This window comes from Cibotium barometz, chromosome 30, assembly GCF_041138505.1.
Source record: "Cibotium barometz isolate CiBa-2024 chromosome 30, ASM4113850v1, whole genome shotgun sequence".
Classification (NCBI taxonomy): Eukaryota; Viridiplantae; Streptophyta; class Polypodiopsida; order Cyatheales; family Cibotiaceae; genus Cibotium; species Cibotium barometz.
This window is the reverse complement of record NC_141075.1, coordinates 39,048,663-39,072,827: the sequence shown is the minus strand read 5'-3', so window position 1 is coordinate 39,072,827 and position 24,165 is coordinate 39,048,663. Positions and strand designations below refer to the sequence as shown.

At 45.5% G+C, this 24,165-nt stretch overlaps 1 protein-coding gene across 4 annotated transcripts; it reads left to right on the top strand.

Annotated features, from left to right (window-relative positions):
- LOC147621468 (exosome complex component RRP41 homolog) lies at positions 1-23,675 on the top strand. Of its 4 annotated transcripts, none has more exons than XM_086824572.1 (5): positions 1-592; positions 701-894; positions 1,018-1,103; positions 22,232-22,348; positions 22,659-23,675. In XM_086824572.1, the coding sequence occupies exons 2-4, from the start codon at positions 837-839 to the stop codon at positions 22,346-22,348; spliced, it is 261 nt and encodes an 86-aa protein (XP_086680698.1). In that variant the 5' UTR covers positions 1-592; positions 701-836; the 3' UTR covers positions 22,659-23,675. The 4 variants fall into 4 exon arrangements, 3 of the variants coding, with proteins under 3 accessions (XP_086680698.1, XP_086680697.1, XP_086680696.1); XM_086824571.1 differs by having other exon boundaries at positions 22,232-22,372; XR_015269889.1 differs by having other exon boundaries at positions 1-305; positions 22,232-23,675.
- Positions 23,676-24,165: the final 490 nt, after the last annotated feature.

Sequence of the window (24,165 nt, the reverse complement as noted above, 5' to 3'; positions counted from 1 at the left end):
TTTTCAACGACATATGCAATGGAAATAGATACCAAACATGATTGTGTGTCGATGCCGATTGTGGAATTCCAAAGCTTTAGGCAAGCTGCCAAGCTGCAAGCAAACCCTCACTCCTCAGCTTGCCAGATATCTAGAGGGAAGATAGGTAGATGGAGCCCCTGCAATTCAATGCAACGGGCCCGAAGGTAGGAGCTCATCACCTCTGCTACAAAGAGGAAGAGGAAAGGTGCTAGTGGGCATCCCTAGCGAACGGAGCAGGATTTTGCAAGACGATCCCCTGGCGCCCCCTGAGGAAGAACTTGGATGTAAGCACTGGAATAGGGAGCAGAAACTTGTCGTACCCACCCAATCCACTGTGTCGTAGGCCTTCTCAAAGTCGAGAAGAAGCATAGCAAGATCCTTCCCTTTGGGGCCTGGGTGTTGTTGCCCGTTGTCTTTCACCTCCCAGAAAGTGAAGATGTTATCCAAGATGCTCTGATCTCAGATATCACAGACCCTTCAGAAGGCAATAGTTCTGCCATTGTAAACCCTAAAGCAACTTGTTGGATCCTAAACACTATAGCCAATCTAGTCTCATTCCCTCTGATGATGAGTGAGGCTATTTCATTGATGAGTTCTCTAGTTTAGTTTCTGTTCTCAGGTTCCTAGAATTAAAGCATTGGTGGATGCTGGTTTAATTGCCTTTTGTTTTTGGTTTCAGGGGAACTGGGATGCCTGATTTAACACATGACATTTCAAACTCGAGCTGAGGGATCCCTGCATGCCTATGAACTGCAGGAACTCGTGCTGCTTGCATTAATGCGGCATCCCTGGCGTTGGCAGATGCTGGGATTCCAATGCGGGACATCGTAGCATCTTGTGCATCAGGATATCTGAATAACACTCCATTGCTGGGTAAATCTAGACAGTGTCCTGCTCATGCTCATGGAAGTTGTTTTTCACTCAATACCTTAAGCATGAAGATGGTTCTGGATGTTTCCAGGACAAAAATTAATCATATTTTCTGCAAAATTACAGATTTAAACTACTTGGAGGATAGTGGTGGTGGTCCAGATGTCACTATTGCTTTACTTCCGCAGATAGACAAAGTTACTCTTTTGCAAGTAAGCTCTGATTCCCTCATTCTTTGTGCTCTCTGTTTCTCCCCAACTTCTTGTCTCTTCTCTATTCAGAGAGGGCTTTAGACCCTTATCCCGGATAATGGAGTACCCAGATCAGAGGTGCCTTGGACCTTTCCTACTGGAGCTCAGCTGACACATAGAGTCTCTGCTCACAGATCCTCAACAGCCCCCTTCTCAGCTTACCCTCACCAGTTTTTTCCAGCTTAGAGGGGTGGATAGGGAGGCTATCACAGTGGATATAGGAGCCTCTACCACAGTGCCCCCTCGCACAGCAGGCCCATGGGAATCACATCATATCAGTCACACACACTCCAGAGAGCTAGACGCTCTCGTCCTGTTAGACCTTGACCACCCCCAGAAGGATATCCTGGCCTGCCATCGAGCAGCCTCATCCTCACAGAAGACTATCGACATCTCTAGCCTTCTTGTATCACCCATGATGGACATCTTGGATGGGCCCTTGCCCGGCCTACAGGGTTGATTGACTGTTTTTTTCAGTTACCTGGCATGGTAGGATCTAGATTTTTCATCTTGTATAATCTTAGAGTCTCAGATCTTAGCTTTCAATTTTCAGCTTTAGTTTACTCTTGACATAGTGGTTGCCGTTCACGCTCACGTCACCTTAGGAGGATCAGAGCCATCATTTCCCACCACCGTAGAACTTTCTCCCGCCGGCTCAGCGTGACTACATTGGGTACCACGTTGTAGTGCCCTATGCGAGATATTCTTGGCTGATGCGAGAGCTTGAGGTTCTTTTTGTTGTCTTTAAATGGATATTTTCTTTTAGTTTTACTGATAGTACCATGATGATGTATTCCATGGACATGATGTAACATTTTGATCTCATAGGTCATTTTGGCCTTTTGAAGACGTTAATACAACTTTCGTTCTCTCTCTCTCACAAAAAAAAAGATTTTCTTTCCATCTTTCTTGCAAAACTCCAAAAAAAGGAGAACATAAAAAAAGAGACTAATCTTTCATATTCTCTCTATCTCTCTCACACACACACATATTCTCTCTCTCTCTCTCTCTCACTAATCTTTCATATTCTCTCTCTCTCTCACACACACACAGTCCCTATTCTCTTATATGCCGATGAGGCACTACATATATTTTGTGAGCAACAAGTGCACCTTGGCAAGACCGAGGTGATGCATGATCTTGAACACCTCACATGCAGGGGCATCCAGACATCACTTCACATATATAGGAGATGCCGTGGATATAGTGACATTTTATGCTTTTGGCCCGCTTTTTACCATGTGCCCAGCAGTCCAAGCTAAAATATGCAGCTTTAGCCTTTCTTGAAAGAGAATGCTTTGAGAGAGACTTTCAGGAGCCTAGTACAAAGGCATGGTTATGCGATGCCGTACTGTCCCCACAGTGATGTATGGGGCCTCTTTTTGGGAACCATATCTGGGAGAGGAGGATTGGAGGAGGATAGGTTATGATATTCTCATGCATGATCAAGAGCAAACCTTTAGTGCCTCGTTTCATCATCTTGCAAAGTCCCGAGCAACACCATTGATCATGGATGTACTTTTTTAGACATTGACACACATACATCGCCTCCACACCTTGGACATACATAGGCTCCTAAGGATAGCGCTAGAGTCATATTGACAACTGGTAGAATAGGACATGATAGACGATGGTATGCAAGTTACTCTATGATTCTTCACGCAGGGGCTTCAATGGATCACATGCCGCCTTCTACTTAGCCTGGATGCGCCATCCCTTCACCTTACCCATTAGGATGTCAACTAGATTATCTGCTCTAACCTCCTTGGCTTGCATACTCATACTATATGGTTACTCCCAAAGATGTAGTTTTACTGAGATCATTTCTTGTAGGTTACACCATGTGGATTTATCTAGAGGCCTGGACCAACACATGTCACATCCCATATGCGGAAGACAATTGGGAAGATTGAACTCTTGTCTCATCGCCTTAGAGTGGAGATGGGGCGAGCAGAGGGCATTGCCAGGGATAATTGGAGCTGCTGGATCAATTTTATGGAGGTAGAGAAAGAGGAGCACTACATTTGTAGATGCCCATCATATTATGAGATCAGAGGGAGATTCCACTCTTTTTCGAGATCGATTTGGCCCACTTGATTTTCTAGATTTTCTAAATCAATTTTGACTAGTGCTCTACGTGATGGAGATCCACATACTGACAGTCTCTCTTTTGCAAGATAGCTAAGCCATGTACCTACTACGTGCTAGAATTGTGCATCTCAGTGGCATGGGACTCTGCCTATTTATTGGCCATTTATCTATTTTTTCCTTGATTTAGCAGTCGGCCAGCTCTAGGAGCAGTCAGCCAGTTCCTCATATCACTATATAAGGGCCTCCCCATTATTCACTTTATCATCCAATCCCTTGCACAAGTTCTTCACAGTCTTGCTGGCCAATTGCCATTGTAAAGCCTATTGCTAATATAAAAGGTGATCTTGTCCACAAGCTCTCTCTACTCTCTCTTGTTCAGTTTATACTTCCGCCCGTGCATTGTGAGTCAGGCTTGCATACCCTTGTTGTTTGTTTGTTTGTTTGCAAGTTTCGAGTCTCGTACCAGGAGCATTCCACGAGGAGATCCGGTGGGGATTTGGCAGTGGTATCAGAGCATGCCTCGTGAACAAGCAAGTCGGTAGGTAGAGAAGATGAGGTCGAAGAAAGGTATGAGTTCAAGAAGCTTGCTGTTTTTTGTCTATGCATACTTCTGTTTTTCAGATTAGTATGTGCTTTTTTCATCAAAGAAACCCATGATGAGGGTGTAGGTGGTTAGCAGGGTTGTTTGCTTTGCAAGAAGAAGGCTGAAGATGTGTTTTGCAGTCGTATGAACTGTTGAGAGAGAAAAAAGAAAAAAGCATGTTCGCTTTTGTTGGAACGAGATAGAGAGCGAGAGAAGCGATCGCCGGTTGTTTGTGGGTGCCGGTCGAGTACGGCTGGCCGGGTACAAGCGTTGCTATTGGTTGTTGTAGGCGCAATCGTGTAGGCAGCCAGGCCTATGCAGGCGGCCAGGCTGGCAACTGGCCAGGCCTATGTAGGCGGCCATGCTGGTAGGCGCCTAGGCCTATGCAGGCAGGCGCCCAAGCCTACGCAGGCGGCGAGGGCTGGCGGCCGCCTGGGCCTACGCAACCAGGCAGCCAGGCAGCCAGGCCTGTGCAGGCGGCTAAGCCCAGGCGTAGGCTGGCGCAGGCCGCCTTGGACGCCTGAGCGAAGGCGGCGCTGGCAGGAAAGTATGCGACGGCAGCAATGTAGGCATTGGCAGGGCTAAATCCAAGAGGGGAGAGAAAAAAAAACCAGTAAAAGCATTCACGCCAACTTCCGTTTGCTTTTGTTTTTTTTAGATTAAACTTTTTTTAAAAAAGAGTGTAAAGGCCCCCTAAGGTTTAAAAGTGTTTTTTAAACAATATATATATATATATATATATATATATATATATATATATATATATATATATATATATATATATATATATATATATAAACACAAAAGCAAAAGCTCAAGTTGCTTTTGGGGAAGATTATATAAACCCCTTAAGTGGGCTTCTTGCCACACATCTCTCAAGTTTTCAAGCTCTCAAGCTCTCAAGTTCTCTCGCACTTTTCTTGTGCGAGATCGAATTCTCTCTCCACTTTCCCTCTTCTCACTATGTTAACCCAAGAATCAGAGTTGGAGCCCCTTGTCGAACGCGAAGACTTGCCGACTACGGAAGATACCGATGCCGATCTTTTTGACGATTATGTGTCAAAATCAGATTTCCAAGAGTTCAAAGAAGCTATCGAAGCTTCTTCTTCGAAACGTCAGGCACAAATCGCCGCCCAGATACAAGCCTTGCAGAACTCCATCTCTCTCTTGACCACTATCCTCTCTACTCTTTCGGGTATGGATACCTTGGCCTCTGCTTTAGGCCCCAACATTACTCCGGAACCGTTCAGGGGCGAGCAAAAGCAGCGTACTAAGGAGATCGTGGACACATGGCTACATAAGTGGCAGGTCCATTTTCAGTTTCATCCATATGATGATGGAAAAAAGATCCAGTTAGCAGACAGACCTCCGGCAAAGCCTTGCTTTGGTGGAAGGAACTCAACCCTAAGCCAACAACCTGGGCACAATTCGAAGACGTCTTCAAGAAGGAATTCCTCAAGAAAGAGGATGATTATGATGTTGTTGCCCGATTTTCCGCTTTGACCATGACCTCGCAGCACCTCACTTATGAGGTCTACCTCCAGAAGTTTAGGGACTTGCAAATGAAAGCTACAAAGATGGATTCCACTACTCTTTTGGGGTTCTTCGTAGCCGGTTTACCAGACTCATACTGTTTATAGGTTAAAAATAACAAATGCAAAACTTTGGACAAATCCATTCATTTAGCTCGTATCTATGATGATACAATGGTCTCTTCCAAGTCTAAACTCGTTACCGAGTAGGGGAACAAGCACAAAAGGAAGTTCTCCGCACCAATGGCTAACACAACTGAAGGAAAGTCTTCGGACCAACCTTCAAAGAATTCAAGTTTGATACCAACGAAGAAGAAATGACTCCTTAAGGCTTTGAAGCTCAAGAAGGAGGGACGTTGTTTCATCTGCGAAGAAAAAGGACACATGCGTAACGAGTGCCCGAAGTAAAAGGATGCAAAGACCAACGCAGGACCCAAGCCAAAGGCAGCTAACCAGTTGTCTTTGACAGGTACGTTTTTCTGTTCAACTCTAAAGTTTTTGGCTTGCATGATCTTCTCCGAGTTTATGGAGAAGTAAATGCCCATAGAATCCACATTCTTCTAGACCCTGGCAGCTCACACAATTTTGTTAACTACAAACTTGTGCAGAAATTGAGTCTTAATACATCACCCATCGATCATACCTACGAGGTACGCCTACCTGCGGGTCGGCAAGTATAGGATCGAAAGGTGGAGATGCTACCAATCCAGATTCAAGACTACAAAGATATTCTGGAATGCTATATTATGCACCTAGAACACAAGTATAGGATCGAAAGGTGGAGATGCTACCAATCCAGATTCAAGACTACAAAGATATTCTGGAATGCTATATTATGCATCTAGAACATGTAGACTTGTTATTAGGGATTGAGTGGTTTAAGACTCTTCAAGTCCAGATAGATTGGTCTAGTCATATTTTTTCTTTTCAGCATAGGAACACCCAGTATAGTATTTTAGGTGATTGTATTCATCCCTCTCAGGGACCTCTTGTAAATACAATTGATTTTGGAAATATAATGGATTCTTCTTTGTATACTGCTTTCCATTGTGTATTGATTCCACTCTCTTCATTTCTCATACCTTCTATGGATGTCAATGAATTAAGTGTATTTGAAAGCAAAGAATTACAGAAGATACTTGATTCGTTTCAAGATGTATTTTCTAAGGAACTGCCATCGGGTTTACCACCTGAAAGGGCAGTAGATCATCGTATTGACATGATCCCTGGTACTCATCGTGTCAGTATTCCACCTTACAGGATGAGCCAAGCTGAGGAAGATGAGTTGGCTAAACAACTCGAAGATTATTTGAGGATGGGCCAGATCCGTCCAAGTAAATCACCTTGGGGTGCACTTGTGTTGCTTAGGAGAAAGAAGGACAACACCTGGAGAATGTGTATAGATTACAAGAGATTGAACAAGCTGACCATTAAGAACCGTTATCCTCTCCCTAGATCAGATGATCTGATTGACCGGTTAGCAGGAGCGAAATATTTCACGAAGATAGATTTACGTACTGGCTATCACCAGATACGTATTCATGAAAGGCATGTCGAAAGAACCGCCTTTCGAAACTGCTAAGCTGGTAACCATCTTGATGGTCATGGCTCACTGAAGCTCTCGTCCCCCCCCGGCTCGAGCCTGCTGCCCGCCCTCGCCCTCGCCCTCGCCTTCGCCATCGCCTTCATCCCTCGCCTTCGCCCCTGCCTTCCTGCGTTCGCCCGCGCCCTCGCCCTCGCCTTCGCCCTCTCCCTTCGCCCTCTCCTTCGTCCCCGCCTGCTCGCGCCCCCCCTCTGCATCCCGCCCTTGCCCGCCTGCCCCCTCTTCCTTTCGCGCCCCCGGCCCCCCTTTCGTGCCCGCCTACCCGCCTATCCCCGCCCCCCTTTCGCGCCCTTCTCACCCCTTTTTCGCCCCCCCCCCTTTCGCGCCCTTTTCGCCCCCTATCGCGCCCTTCCCGCTCCCCCTCCCTCCCCGCTTCCCCTCGCCTCCCCCCCCTTTTTTTCTCTCCTCTGTCATCCGCCCCTCCCCTCTCGCTTTCGGTCTTTTCCTCCCCACTCCGCGCTTCCCCCCGTTTTCGTGCAGCTTGGTTCTTGGAGGACCCTCCGTCTCCGCTTCGCCCTCGACTCAGCTTCAGACTCTGATGGAGGCCCCTCCCGCCTCACCTTAGAGGGACTCTTCCACAGCCCCCTCGCTTGCCCATGAGGATAACCCCATCAGGCTTTCTCTTTCGCCAGAAGAGGAAGCGAGCCTCGCCGCAAAGGTGGAACGCCTCCAGGTACATTCCACCATCTACCGTATAGTTGGCACCCGCCTGAGCAGAGGGGAGATCCGGGATCTTCTCCAGGCCCACCTTCTTGCAGATGTGGGCAAGATCCTGGACGTTCAGTTACTGGGCCGCGGACACTACCAAATTGAGTTCGAGACAGCCCAGAGCATGGCCCAGGTCCTAGCCATGAGTCCCCTTGACATCAGGGACGCTCGGGCCTTCTTCAGACATTGGCAGCATGGTTTCGACCCAACAGCCGGCCGGGCAGGGAGAGCGCCTATTCCATGCCACAGTTTGCTTTCCTGGACTTCGCTGCGAGTACCTTCCGCTCCTTTCCACAGGATAGGATCATTGGTGGGCTCGGTGCTTGAGACTGGCCCCACAGCAGCTTTAGTGGTGGCTAGAGCAGCTGGCCGTCCTTTGGTCAGAGTTTTTGTTCTTGACATCTCCTCTTCCGAAGGTCATTCAGTTACCTAGGATAGGGGGGGGATGGATCGATCAGAGAGTGGAGTTTTCGGGGCTCCCGAACCAGTGTTTTATATGCAGGCAGGTCGGCCACGTGGCCAAGGCCTGCCCTCGCAGGAGACCCTGACCTTCATCGCAGTAGCAGACCTCCAATGACCCGTCCACAGATGCGGCTCGACAGGCAGCCTCTGGGACACCTGCTCAGCCCGCAGAGCCTCTGATTGACAGCCTGGGACAGGGCGTCGTAGAGGGAGACAGCCACAGCAGCATGCCCAGAGACCAACGCAGCAGCAGCAGACACAGCCTCAGCATCATTGGGTTCCAGTGAGGAACAGCTTTGCTCCCCTCCAGGAGGAGACCCTAGCGCAAACTGAGGATCAGGAGATGCCAGTGCCCCCCTCTTCACCTCCACCCCCCCTCCCCCGTCCCCCCCTCCCGCCTCGCTTCCACCCTCGCCTCCTCCCGTTCCCGCTCCTGCATTTTCAGCGTCTCCTTCCCCACCCCCTTCTCCCCCCCCCCTCCTCCCCCTCCGCTCGTCTCAGCTCCCCGGGAGGCACTGGCAGTGCCCTGGCGCTCACCTGCAGTCCGGCGGGCACTGAGCACCGACCTTGCTCGTGTACCGCAGAGGAGACCTACCATGCCGATTCGTGCTTCACGGATATCCTCTATCCGCAGTCGGCTGAGTAGTCTCGACACTAGACAGCGCTCAGAGGCTTTCGACTACTCCTTTACACGCCTATTTGGAGCAGAGGGCCCCCATGAGCCAGCACCTATCAGAGTTCATGTGGTGATACTTCCGGCCCGAGGGGAGGAGGCACTTGATTCAGTGGTGGCCTTCTCCTTCCCTCTCTGCGGCACTCGCGACCGGGAGTGGACTTTGGATCTTGCTCTTAGTATTTTGCAGACACAGGCAGTTGAGTTTTCTCACCATGTGAGTGACTTGGAGATTACAGACATGGTAGGCCGACTCTAGGAGTTGGCATGTTTCTTTGATACCGGGAGTGCAAATGCCTCCGGGAATCGACACTTGGTGGTTCGCATAGTGGCAGACCTAGCGCGAGACCCTGGCTATGTATGCATACATGAGGATCCTTTCTCCGAGCGGGAGAGGCAGTCGCTATGGGACACAGCCACTGGCGCCTGGTCCGAGACTCTTGTAGCACACCGGGTGGGCAGATTCGTAGTCGCTTGGACGGGGATTACTCTCCATCCAAGCCGCTTGTGAAGGCCCACCGTATGGCTGAGACAGCCTCCACCTCAGCAGGTCATCCATGAGGATCATCTCATGGAATAATGTACAGGGCCTTGGCGGTGCACACTATGTACGTTATCGTGATTGCTTGAGGCAGGAGCTTCAGAGATGCCTGGTTGGGGGCAAAATTGATATTCTGATGATACAGGAGTACCATTTGAGTGAGAGCAGGATTCCGAGATATGGTTCGGTGATGCCTGGTAGATGGGACACTTTTTGGTCTGCAGGTTTTGGCCCCTTGGGTGGATAGAGAGGAGTATGTATGGTCATTGCGGATGCATGGTAGCAGGCCATTGTGGATCGCGGGGTCACTGTGCCTGGTAGAGCGCAGTATGTTATTCTAAGGATGCACGATGAGCACATTGGTGTGCTCAATGTCTATGCGCCCAATCATGCTAGTGCCAGATCAGAGTTTTGGACCCTTGTTACAGATGCATTGCCCGAGGCCGCACATTGGTGTGTTGGGGGAGACTTCAGCATGCTTGAGGACCCGGTCGATAGGGTGGGAGGCAGTCATGTTACAGTGCACAGCACGGAGCTTGCAGCTTGGGAGTGATTTTGTATGACACTGTGGATCACTGATGCATGGCAGCATGAGGCTTTCTCCCGATCTCAGGACAGTCTTAGTTTTTCTCGGTCGGATCGCCGGCAGGGAGGGACTAATCTATCACAGATTGATCGCTTCTATGTGGGCGACAGGTTCAGGGAGGGACTAATCTATCACGGATTGATCGCTTCTATGTGGGCGATAGGTTCGGGGAGCGTGGTGGCTCCGTTGGCATTCTCGCTGGCACCTCTTTCTCAGACCATGCGCCAGTTATTTTGACTCTTGAGGAGAGGACACGGGAGACCAGCTTGTAGTTGAGGATCCCAGAGAGGATACTTACAGACCCTAGTCTTTTTGAGGACATTGAGAGGATATGGCAGGATAGCCAGAGCTCTGACCTGGATGCAGCAGGCCAGTGTGCCCAGGGGCTCATCGAGCTCAGCTCTTTTTTGCACGCTACAGCCTTGACACGGCTGGGAGAGACACGAGAGCGGGAGCGTCGCTTGAGACGTAGCCTTGCTTCGCTCCAGCGCCTTCAGGAGCAATAGCCTACATGTGAGTGGGTGGCATCCCAGCTGAGCCAAGCACGCCATGAGGTTAGAGAGGCAGAGGAGCAGAGACACGAGTTTTACTATCATCGCCAGGTCTCTCAGTGGACTCAGCTTGGTGATAGAGTGAGTGGAGGGTTTTTTGAGATCATCGGACCCCGCCATGCTCGAGCAGGAGTACGCCAACTCAGGAGGCAGGATGGATCGTTAGCCACTGAGCTCGAGGAGATTAGAGCTATTGCCACTGAGTTCTACAGAGACCTGCTTTCAGCGGAGCCCGCCCCACGGAGGCACGTGATGCTTGCAGACAGACTGTGTGGGCCCATGTGTGGGCCCATGTGCAGAGGAGGGTCACAGATCGTATGCGCATAGCTTTGGGTGAGCCCCTTTCAGAGGATGAGCTTGGTGAGGCTTTGAGGGCCCTCCCGTGTCATAGTTGCCCTGGGGAGGATGGATTGACGCCTGCCTTTTTTATGCGCTATTGGGACCTTTTGGGGCCAGGCCTCCGCAGGGGTTTTCAGCATGTTTTGGACACTGGGGTGATGCCACAGAGTTTTTTAGCGGGCTTGATCTTTCTTATCCCCAAGGGGGAGGGAGTGTCAGATGATATTCGGCAGTGGAGGCCTATTACGATCCTCAATACTGTCTACAAGGTCCTAGCCAAGGCCTTGAGTTTGAGGATCCAGCCCTTCCTTGGGGATTTGATTCATGCTACCCAGACAGGATTTGTCAAGGAGCGCAGTATCCTTGACAACATTTTCACCTTCTGGGAGGCGACGGCCCGAGCTAGATTTCTCGGCGAGGACTTGGTCGTTATGCTTCTCGATTTTGAGAAGGCATACGATAGAGTCGACTGGGTTTTTCTGGAGGGCACTATGCTTCGCCTGGGTTTCGAGCCAGACTGGATTCGAGGGGTGGCGGCTCTATATTCCATAGCTCGTAGCCAGGTGTTGATGGCAGGAGGACGAGGGCCGAGTTTTGAGATGACCATATTAGTCCGTCAGGGATGCCCTCTCGCTCCGTTCCTTTTTCTTTTCTTTGCAGAGGCTATGAGCATGTATCTGACAGCAGAGGAGGTTGGTTTGAGAGGACTCCAGCTTCCCGTCCGGGTGAGGACTTGCTTGATTATGAGTTTGCTGATGACATGGGATTGTTTTTGCATGGCCAGGAGGCCAATCTACAAAGGGCAGAGCAATCTCTACAGGTTTTTGGTGTGGCTTCGGGAGCATTGATCAATTGGCGCAAGACAGTGGCTTTTTGGATTAGTAGCGCCCCCGCTCCGGCATGGAGCCCAAACCCGGGTTTTAGATGGATTCCTCCTGGCACAGCAGTGCGGTATCTGGGATGCCAGATTGGACTTGATTTGTCACCTGAGCAGCAGATCGCCCCGCTTCTTTTGAGCATTCGGAAGAAGCTTTTATATTGGAGTACAGCTCAGCTTTCCTTGGCTGGGAGGGTGGTGGTGACAAATCAGGTGCTTTTAGCGACTATGTGGTATATCACATCTTGTTGGATTTTCTCGAGCTCTTGCATCAGCCAGGTGGTACAGAGACTGATCAGGAACTTTCTTTGGTCTAGGCGGGATGGTCAGCCGAACCGGGCTAAGGTTGCTTGGGCAGTTATTACTCTTCCGCTGGCCCAGGGGTGCTTGGGCATTATAGATCCAGCTGATCAGAGTAGAGCCTTGTTGGGGAAGCTTATTGTTCGGGGGCTGCTTCCAGGCGCTGAGTCTTGGAAGGAGCTTCTTTTTCAGCGGCTACAGGCTAGAGCTCCCCCAGCAGGGGGCACTTGGGCACTAGAGATACGGTGGATCTTCACAGAGATGAGGAGGACATGCCTCAGTAGAGGATGGGAGGACAGATTTGCCTTGAGTATCCTACGAGCTTGGGAGTTGCTGAGATCGGGGCTTTCTCAGAGACCTCCCACTTGTGAGGAGGAGCGGGCCAAACAGCCGCTCATCTGGAGCCCCGCGGTACGCACAGAGCAGGGTCATATGCTGGGTTCTCGGCCTCGTCTAGCCTGGGGACCATTGGCAATAGGCCCAGCACGTAGTTTTGGAGATTGGCAGGCCTTTTGCAGTCTCCCAGAGGAGATCCAGGCGGAGAGGCTGATTCACTTCAGAGGGGGGCTGATTATGAGGGATGACATTCAGGAGGCTCTCACTGGGGAGTGGTTCACGTCTTTTGAGCCAGCGGCCCCACGGTGGATGGGAGCCTTTACACAGTTGGAGATCCTGATTGCTGTCAGAGCTTGCACTGAGGATGGTAGATGCCTCTACTATGAGATACAGGATGAGGGCAGACTTTAGAGAGTGGAGGCGGAGTCGCCATTGGTTGCAGAAAGCATCTTTCAGAGGATACGGGTAGTGTCCGCCGCTTCTCGGAAGTGGCATATTGATCTAGACCCTGCAGATGTGGACTCTGATTTGTGCATATGGGCATATGCTGCGCGTCCCTTGGCCCGGCTCTAGTGGGACCCTGGCGAGTACGAGTGGCATGATCCTTATGCATCCCGCGAGGCCACAGAGATCACCTTTTTCCAGTACACTGTTCGGTTGGGGAGGCATATTTTGACTGCGAGGAGGACGGTCGCTCCAGCTGCATCGGAGCATTGGCAGCTACAGGGACTCTCACAGGAGTTCTTGGAGGATTTTTGGACCAGGTTCTGGGCTAGCAGACAGGCACACAGGATCTCGGCTTTCCAGTGGGGGCTGGTTGCCCACAGGGGCTCTGCAGTTGGCACCTGGCTTGTCTACAGTGGCCTTCCGTCGGCCTGCGTCCGATGCGGCCACCCATTGGAGACACAGCGACATTGCCTATGGGACTGTCCACAGGTGCAGCAGATTTGGCTAAGGATTCTGCGCATTTTGGCCCCCCTCTCTCCAGAGGGAATGTATACATGGGGAGCCGCTGCTTGGTCAACTTTGTCAGGGCTAGTTCTGGGATACGAGACGGAGCAAGCCAGCCATTCCATCAGATTCATTGGGGGTCAGCCTTGCCTTGTTCCTTCACCGAATTTCCTTGACAGCCGGCTGGACACAGGAGAGGGATTTACGATGGGAGCTCCTCAGCAGCCTCACCATATGGTTCACCTGGAGAGCCCGTTGTTTCAGGGCCTTTGAGGGGAGACTGGAGCCACCAGCAGAGACTGTTCGGGCTATCTGGCAGGAGTTGATTAACACCCTGCGAGGCCAGTATGACCGCATCCGGGGCGACTCGGATCGAGCGATCTTGCGACGCCAAGCCTTCTACACCACTTGGCGCAGCGGCTCTTTCTATACTCTACACGCGGGTACCCCTTGCTTGATCTTCTTTTTCTCTTCAAGTAGAGAAGTCTCTAAATCCATTAGTTTTGGAGAGGGTAGGTTGGTAAGTGTGGTAACAATGTTAACATACTCATCTTGTGGTAAACTCTTTAGAAGCACTGTAGTAACCTCATCATCTTCAATGTGTTTGTTGATTCCTGCAAGTTGGGTTAAAATTCTCTTCATGTAGTTCAGGTGAGTGGGAAGAGAACTCCCCCATATTCATTTTCAAATTAAAAAACTTTATAAGAAGAGAGATTTTGGAGTTTTTGGTTTGTGCCCCAAACAGTACATCAAGTGTTTCCCAAGCTTCGTTTGAGGTGTCCTTCCCATCTATGTGATGGATCAGATTATCACTTAAACCTAAGGCTATAATGGCAAGTGCTTTTTCATCTTTAGCCAGCCATGTAGCTTCTACATCCCTAGTACTGGGCTTCTTGTCTTTTCCATTTGCAATATTCCATAATCCTTTCTTTATTAAAGTGAATTTAATATTAGTTTGCAAAGTGTGGAAGTTTTGGCCTTCAAAGTTATCTATTTTCATTGAATAAGCCATTTAGGGAAGGTCCCACCTTTGGGATGAATACCCAAAAAGTAGTGTCTAGTCCCTTTACAAATTTAATAGAAAAAAAATAGAGTTCACCTTCTCCATACATATGCATGTTATTGCCCAAAAATTCACTTAAACCCATATCTCTTGCATAAGCATAGTAGTGTGACTTCTTCTTGATCTTTTTAATATAATTCCTATTAGATGACTCACTAGAACTTCTCATTTTGAGGATGCAATGTCATCATGCCCATCATTGTAAACAATAACTAGGACTAGCATTGTCATCAACTTTAGTCACGGATATTTTGTTGAGGGGGGGTGTTGGATTAAATACACCAAAATATCTTATATAACATTAGGGGACAAGGGGATGAGGTTCAAAGTTGTTTTTATCCATGTCAAAGCAGCACCAGTATAGATGAGTAAAATGTTAAACCCCATGAGTTATGGAGATGTGGAGATATTCTAGGCTTTATGGAGGAGGTTTAGGAGAAGATGTAGGAGATACTCCCTCAGATCATTCCCACCACGAGTTTCCTTGATGAATCAATGTATACATGAAGCCTATGTAAGAGGAAAACTAGTTAATACAAAGTATGCATGATTATGCTAATCATCCTTGTTGTGATTAAGTTAATCTATATATTAATCTCTCTAGCTTAAGCTCTCCATTACACATAATCATGATGCTCCTTGATCACTAAGTTCCTCCATGATGTTATTATTTTACTGTTAACATCAATGGATCTTGAAAAAAAGGATTATGAATGACATTGAATGGAATACCATAAGCTACAAAGGTTTGAGTCCATTTCAAATGCAATCGCAAGTTCCTTTGCTGCTCAAAACCTTCTTTCAATTTATTTTAATTGCCAAGTTTTGTTGCTTTCATCCCCACATTACATTGTGATTGCATATTTTCCTCTAATGCATGAGATACATGATCACTTTAGTTTCTTTAATAACCATTCTATTATTATTCATATTAGAGGTCATACAAAGTTTATAGAAAGGCTTCCAACACGTTCAAACTCCCATATCACGCTGTATTGAATTCACAATGAAGGAAACTCCAACACATAAAATCGGCTCAAATGACCAATAAGGATAAATTTTTAATAAAAATCACTACAACGCGCGATATGCAAACAACCAATATATTGAAACCCATACATCATGTTGTACTACATTCACAATCAAAGAAACTCCAACACACAAAATAGGCTCAAATGACAACAAACAACGAAAACATTTTGGATAAAATTCACTATAATGCGATAAGAAGACATCCAACACATTGAATTCCCCATATCGCGTTGTATTGAATTCACAGTGAAGGAAACTCCAACGTGCAAAATCGGCTCAAATACAACATGATATGCAAACAACCAACATATTCAAACCAGTACATCGTGTTATATTGCATTCACAATAATCAAAGAAGCGCAAAACAGGCTTAAATGATAAATAAGGAAATAAGTTTGGATTGAATTCACTACAAGGCAATTGGAAGACTTCCAACACATTGAAACCCCTATATTGCGTTGTATTGACTTCATAATGAAGGAAACTCTACACATGTAAAACACCTATTTTACAAGTACTGGTACCAATCATCAATACAACACGAGACGAGAGCCCGTAAGTGTGATGTCCTTGTGTTGTAGTGATCATACTATAGGGAGAGCGGTGTTGGAGTGCTATGTTTTTTTGTTAAGAATCTCTCGGGAGTCCACATAGAAAAGGAAGAAAAAGACATGATGTAAATTAATAAACATTGGATTGAGAAATGAAAACTTAACTCATTAAAATAGAATGTCGTCCACGAGGGGATGTCATGGCGTAGACGACGGAGAGCAGATTATGTTGATGAAAATTAATGAAAATAAGCTACTGTTTATGAAAAGCTCGCTTCTTAATTTGACGATTAAGGGTTTAACAGAAGGGGTCCCACCTTAAGTAGGTGTGACGCTGCATGATGACATCAGAAGTAATGGTGTTAGGTGTGGCATGCAATGATGATGATCGAATGCATGAGTGACACATGTCTATCACTTGAGTGAAAGAATGTGGGCAACCACCAATGTAATCTTGTCATGTTTAAAGACCGTGGGATAATGCACGTGTTCCCACATGCATTATTTACAGTGTGAGTTTCAAAAACTCTTGGTATTTTTTTCGTGCAACTATTTTCTTGCTTTTGCTTGCTCCTCTTGGCAGTGCGATCGCTGTTAGCGATTCTCCTAGGTGATATAATCTTCCCGACACTGATCCGTGATAGTCTCCAACCCTAAGGCAATTTTAAGGTGAGTTCTCAAGTACCCCACTATGTAAATGAACAAAGTGGGTAGCTTAATCTACATGACCATTACTAGGCCAGAGTTGAGCTATGCTATTGGACTTGTGAGTCATTTTATGTAGGCCCATAGGAAACCACACTTGGATGTGGCTAGACGGGTTCTCAGGTATATAAAGTCCACAGTTGATTATGGACTTTTCTATGAGGTTGGTACAGAGATACAACTATATGGGTACACAGATGTTGATTGGGCTGGTAGTGTCGTAGACAGGAGGTCTACCAATGGCTTTATGGTTTCGTTTGGGAGTGTTGTGAGTTCAAGCAGTAAGAAAAAACCAACAATTTCTTTGTCGAGTATAGATGCAGAGTACAAGGGTGCTACTACTGTGGCAGCTTGTGAGGTAACTTAGTTTTAGAAGCTACTTGGTGATATGAGTGAAACCATGGATATGACAGTTGTCATTTTTTGTATAACAACATGAGTAGCATACAATTGGCCAATAACCTAGTGTACCATGCTAGAATGAAGCACATTGAGATGGATTATCACTTTGTGAGGGGGAGAAGGTTCTAACATGTGATATAGATTTGGTATATGTCATCATAGAGGATCAAGTGGCTTACATCTTCATGAAGACATTGGGCACAAAGAAGCTCCACAGGTTTAGGAGACTACTTGGAGTGCAATGTGTGGAGTTGAGCTCGAGGGGGAGTGTTGAGATATCAAACTCAACTAGTGTTGTGACATTGATGGCCCACCTGGGTGATAGTTTCCAAACTTATGCCACTAGCATGGTTGGTGAGATTATGGTTGATATATTGCCAGTGTGGATGATCGGCTGTGTGATAGCCACTTTGGAGTACTAGTTATGGCATAGTTATAGTGCTTGCTCATATAGCCAAGTTCACACTATGGCTTGACCATTGTATGTTATTGTAGGAGAGTAATTTTCCTTAGAGTATGTACTCTTAGCTTTTTAGTTATATGGTTGTAGAGAAGAGAAGAAGATAGATGAAAATTTAGCTATCCATCTGTCTCGTGTGTCTTTCTCTCTCTTGTGTGTTTTCTTGCAAGAAACTTAAGCTCTCCCTCTCCCCCACATTCTCTATAGAGATGAGCACACCAAGAATCGATAGTTCTATGCTTATCTTCCTTCCTATGGATCATGTGGATACATTAGTTTATCATGAGGGCATTCTAGAGGATAGTGTGTATTCGATTTAGTGATACATCCATTATAGCACATGAGTTTAGTGATACTTCACATGTGGGTTCTCGGGATACTTATGGGCATAGCTTGAGTTCCTTTTGTGCTAGATAGGACAAGCTATTATTCTTGGATTTTCACGTGGGGACATTCACAATTCGACCTCTACCACTACTCCTAGTTCTTATAACTCACTTGGCACCATTTGGGCGGATATAGTACACATATTAGAGGAGTCAGGCATTGTGTATGAGAGTTGTGTGGACTTTATTGAGGTGGGGCATTGAAGGAGATTTGAATTGGAGGTTGAATTTCTCTTGATACATAGAGATTTGGACTTGAGTCAAAATCTCCCAAGAAAGAATATCATATACAAGGAATCAAGACTAAATCCATAGGCATGATGAAAGACTTGTACTTGAGAAACCTCCCTCATTGTGTACAGAATTGTACTTGAGTTAATAGAAATTTGGACTTGGACTAAAGTCATAGTCTCTAGGCAATATGGGAGATTTCCTCAATCTCTAGGCATTGAGAAAGAGTTGGACTTAAGTCATTATTTGCCTCAATCCTTTAAAATTTAGACTGAAGTCATAATCTTTAGGCATTACGAGATATTTTGGCTCAAGTCCAAATCTCGAGGCATTGAAGGAGATTGGATTTGAGTTCAAATCTCGCTCAATGCATATAGATTTGGACTTGAGTCCAAATCTCAATCCCTTTAAATAAGATTTGACCACAACTCCCAATCTCTATATTGATTATTGTAATATATAAGAAAAAGTAATGGACTTACATCCCATTCTACTCATTTGTGTACTTCCCTTTGTCAAGCCTTGTTGTAGTTTTGGTGGTGGTCGATCAAAATCTATCCATTGATCCTTGACCGATTTTAGAACATAATGTTATGTGATTCTAAGTTTTCCATCTTTGATATTTCCAGGCATTCCTTGGAAGGACAATTAACTAGAATCCTAGCAGTCCTAGTCATGTAGTAACTTTTTCTTTGCTCCATGGCTAGATTTACTGATAAACAACACCTTTGCCTTTGCAGCATAGATAGATCTAGAAAGTATCTAATATTAATAAATGTCCAGCTTCTCCTCAACTAGTCTCTCCAAGGGTATGTTTTTACTACCAAGTTTATGAAATGGCATTAGATTTGTACAAGAGGATGGTGATCGAGAATTGATGCCAAAATCCAAAGCTAGATTATTAACGTGTTATATGTTTAGCTTTCTATACACATTGTGTGGGTTCTTGGAAGCAATTAGCTACAAGGATCTTAAATTGTGTTCCTGATCTAAAAATATATATTTTTATCATACTCTATTAAGCTTGATTGCGCAGCACTATTCTTAGAAGATAGTTTCTTCTTTGTTTGTTCAAAGTTAATAGATAACATAGTATCAAAAATAGGAATTGGAAATGTTGTGTTTATCTTAACTTCAGTACCACCTTCTTTAGCACCAAAAGATGTCCCTTGACCTCATGTTTATGGTTTCTTTGGTGGTTTATGTGATCCTTTTGTAGGAACATCTGGCTTGAGCTTTGCTTTCACCTTATCAATGCGATTATTTGCTTTATTGGTGCTTCCACACCCTCACCCTCCTCATTCACATCCCAACCCATTTTTATGATACTATCAGTGTTATTTGTCTTCATGTACATGTTATCATAGTAGATTGGGTCAAGCAAAAAAGCTTTATCTTTTTCCACATCCACGTGAACACACGACACACGTTGCTCTCTCACAGTTCCTTCTTGCACTCTGTCCCCACTACCCGGACATGTTTGTAGGTAGTAGTGTTAGGCTTGAGCACAAAAAGCTAGATGTTCTCCATACATATTCATTCTTTATTATAAAAATCCAAGTACCAATCCCAAGCATTGGTATCATTAACTCTATCAAAAAATTACACTCTTGCTTGTGTTGACTTAGCAATTATCTTAGACATGTTTGAGAGTTGTCATCAATATCAAAAACCATGTAACTTGTTAGAAAGATACTATATACACAACTAGACTAATGTGAAATGTAACTTGTTAGAAATATAGTATATACACAAATAGACTAATGTGAAATAAGAAATTAATGCTTTCTCACTTGTTGCAAGATTATTGTGCATATACGTGGACAAGGATTTGGATTCAAGTTCAAATCTCCCCTTAATACATGGAGAATTAGACGAGTCAAAATCTCTAGGTATTTTCAAATGTGATATTTTCAATTTGACGTTGAAATTTGACATTGAGTGATATTTTCAAATGCTAAACCTAGGCATCGATGGGGATTTGGAATCTCTCAGTATTGAGGGGAGATTTAGAATCAAGTCTAAATCTCTGAGACTTAAGGCAAGATTTGGACTTGAGTCCCAATCTCTAGGCGTGAGGGCGAGATTTGGACTTGAGTCCCAATCTCAAGGCATTATGGAGAGTTTTGGACTTGAGTTCAAATCTCTAGGCATTGAGGGGAGTTTTGGACATGAGTCCAAAACTAAAGTCTAAAACTCAATGCCTAGAAATATGAGTTTTGGACATGAGTCCAAAACTAAAGTCTAAAACTCAATGCCTAGAAATATGAGTTTGAGTTTAAATATTTAGGCATTGAGTACAAATCTATAGATTTGGACTTAAGTCCAAATCTATAGGCGCGTGGATGCAAGATAAGGGTACTCACTTTCACTGAAAGTAGGGCATCCATGCAAGGAGAAAAAATCTTGGGTGGAGTATCTTGATCAAGATATCACCATTGATAATAACTTGACGCGTGCCCCCAAGCCAAAAGCCTAATATCTCGATCAAGATACCACAACCACCGCCATGCAAACATGCTCGAAACGGTCATCATAGTCCATGTCACTAAAACACATTACCGTCACCTCGATATCTCGATCGACATATGTAGTCCACTAGGATTAACATCAATGCCACAAGGGATCTCCATCAACATGCTCACTCGGTGTACAGCATAAACAATGATGCCATCTCCATTGTCCATGTATCTCAAATGAGATTTGGAAATGGGATCTCCATTGTTGACATATCTCGATCGAGATAGTGAGATGCAATCTCACCCGTTCATATATCTCGATTGAGATACTAAGATGCAATCTAAGCCGTAAATATATCTCGATCGAGATACATCGTTATAATATGATCTGTCCATTTACCTCAATGTGGAGATGCCATCCCAGCTATAAACTGTATCTCAATCGAGATATATAGTTCGAATCAAAGTTATCCATTTATCTCGATCAAGATACTCTCAACAAATCAAAGCCGTTTATTTTACCAACCCTAAGTCATGCATACATTGGGGCCATTCATTTCACAAACCCTAAAATCACACATGCACCAAGGCCATTCATCTCACAAACCCTAACATGTATGCCACGTGACCTCGATCAAGATTATAGTGACCCCTAAGTCCCCCCCCCCTCATTCTCTTACATCATTTTCACTGTTTCATTCTCATTTCTCTCTTGGATTGAAACGGATTTAGTGGATTATGAATCCAGCATTAGTGGTGTTTTAGAGCTTCATTAGTACTAGTATTTTCTTAGCACTAGGCATTGGACCTTTCATATTAGCCTTTCATATCAACCCACCCGTCTGTGTTAGGCTTAGGGTCTAGCATGGAGTCACAACGAGGAGGGCTGGTCTTCTATTGTGGACCTCATTGTCAGAGATAGACTTTCTGGCTATCCAAAGGAGTGCTCGAGACACACCGTCTACTTTACATATCGTGTTGGACTTGGAGGCAATGCTCTCATCTCTTTGTAGAATTCATGATGTTGTTTATGTAGATGAGTGGAAAACACACATCACCATACTGCTCCAATATCACATGGCTTGACATATCGTCAAGTGTGTGAGCTTGGTCATCCTATTAGAGATGGAGCATACTTGGACCTTTTTCTTGAGAGCTGTGCGATGTGGCTTGGGGCAGTGGCTTGGGGCAAGGAAGCCCCTTACTATTTCATGATGTTCGCATCCTCATATGGCAACACTTATCTATAGTCGATATGTTGCCGTATATGGGAGGATGCCAAACAACCGCCATATCCCCATTTGTCTTAGGGGAGTAGATTGACTACACTAACCCATTGGCCCGGTGTCGGTGGTGTTGATTGAGGTCATCTCCAGACCAAGGGAGGTGGCCTCCACCCAGCCCTATGTGTAGTTTCTACTATAGATACTCCATTTTTACCTTTGTCTACTATCGTTGCACTAGGCACTTAGGTGGGGATTGACATATGTAGTACCATTGAGAGCATCTAGCATGTGGTGCATCTTTTTTCATGATCAATGCCAACAAATGTCAAGGTATTTATACATATTCATTGTTTCTTTAGGTTTTTCATAATTGTTTGTTTACATCTTTATATCTACTTTTCTATATTTTTAAAATTAATGGTGGTTAATTGTGTCACATAGGGTCCCATATCTACAAGCAAGAGACTCACACAGGAGTTGCTAGAGGCAAGAGTAGACATTGACCATCTTAGAGCATCATTGCAAATGGCAGAGGCAACCACTACAAAGGCGCGTTAGGTGAGAGAGATTGACATCCACCCGGTAGGTCTCTCTCTTTGTATTTAAAAGATTTATAATTAAGGTGTAAACTTATAAATTTCTTTAAGTTATATCTAATTAGAGAGACTAATCAAATTTTGTATGCTTTACTTTTTGAGTAGACCAGGGCTAAGGTAAAGAGTGCTAGAATTGAGACAGAGCAGCATATGATCATGGAGAGGATTGTGTAACATAGGGAAGAGTAGTTGATCCTACATATTCAGGAGCTCCGCAGGTCTTCTAACATGACAGTGTCTTACTTTTCCTTGTATTCATGGCATGTGTACAGATGTCTATTCGGGAGTTCGGCAGATTTTTCGGTGACCTCTCCCTCAAGATACACCACCATTTCTTGCAATGCATGCTGTGCTCTATGTCTCAAGGACATAGATAGTACTGACGGATATGTTCTGGGATGTGGACATTTTTTTCATTTGTCCTACATTACTCAGGAGCTAGTATTTTCTCGGCATGTCCCTCTTGTCGACAACCTGGCCACATACAGATTTCTTGACATTGATGACCTTCACCCAAGCTTCACTCACTTCGATGCTAGGATTGGCAGGCCTCTAGATTTTACATCAGCTAGTGACTTAGGAGTCAATGCCAGTGACAATAAAGTTCCTCTAGAGATTGAGTGGAGTGCACACAAGTTTGATGGATACCAGACACTCCTTTAGAAGAGTTGGCTCATAGCACACGAGCATGTGGGTGGTGATTGTCCCAATGGCACCTCGAGCGATGGTGGTGGTGGTCACCACCATCATGTCCTTACAGCAGCAGAGGAGCTTACACATGCAGAGTGGCAGGCATGGACCATTGTTAATTATAGATTTTGGGTTTATAGAAAGAGACATCTTGCAGTAGCATAACGTTGATAGAGGGAGAGGGTTGTAGGAGCAGCTTATGGGACTCATGAGCTTCTAAGTACACCAACACTAGCTCACGATCTTAAGGTAGACCTCTCTATAGAGATTCGCAACCCTTGTAGAAGCCGGCACAGCCTCCTTGACGTGCAGAGTATTCTCAATGTGTATGCCCACCAGTCAGATAACAATATTGATTGGGTGCCCATTGTTAATGACTAAACGCAAACTAGCTGGTTTAGCTCACTTAAAATATACTTAGATTTATTGGCAATGACTAATCTTAGACTCGCTGGGATAACTCATTTACATTGTACTTTGATCTATTGTAATAGTGGCTAAATCCAGACTAGCTGGGTTAGCTCACACTTTATTATACTTAGTTGATGTTTATATTTTGTGAGTTATGTCTTTATTGAGGATCATTGCATTTTAGTTGATTTAGTTTGCACTTTGGCGATCATATCGTCTGTTGAAAAATCGTGTTATTCCCAATGCCAAGCCCATGCCATCGTTTCCAAACATTGTTCGATGGTGACCAAAGGGGGGACCCCCCACATCCTCACAAATTTTGGTCACCATCGGACGATGTTCGCTAAGTCAAAGAGCACCCTGTGTGAAATTTTCACGTCTTATAGTGCTCGAGAGGCCATGGAAAATCCCACTCTCCACCATGTCATTGTACCCCAATATGATAGAACTTTGTGAGCATGTAGGGAGATCCCCTCCACATGCTCACAAACTTCAATCACCATCAAATGATGTCCCCTCCCACATGCTCGCAAAGTTTGATCACCATCGCGGACGATGTTGGCGAAGTCAATTAGCATCCCCTATACATTTTTCAAGTCTCTTATCGTGCTCAAGAGGCCATGGAAAATCCCGCTCTTCCACATGCCATCGTACCCAAACATTTTTCGATAATGACCA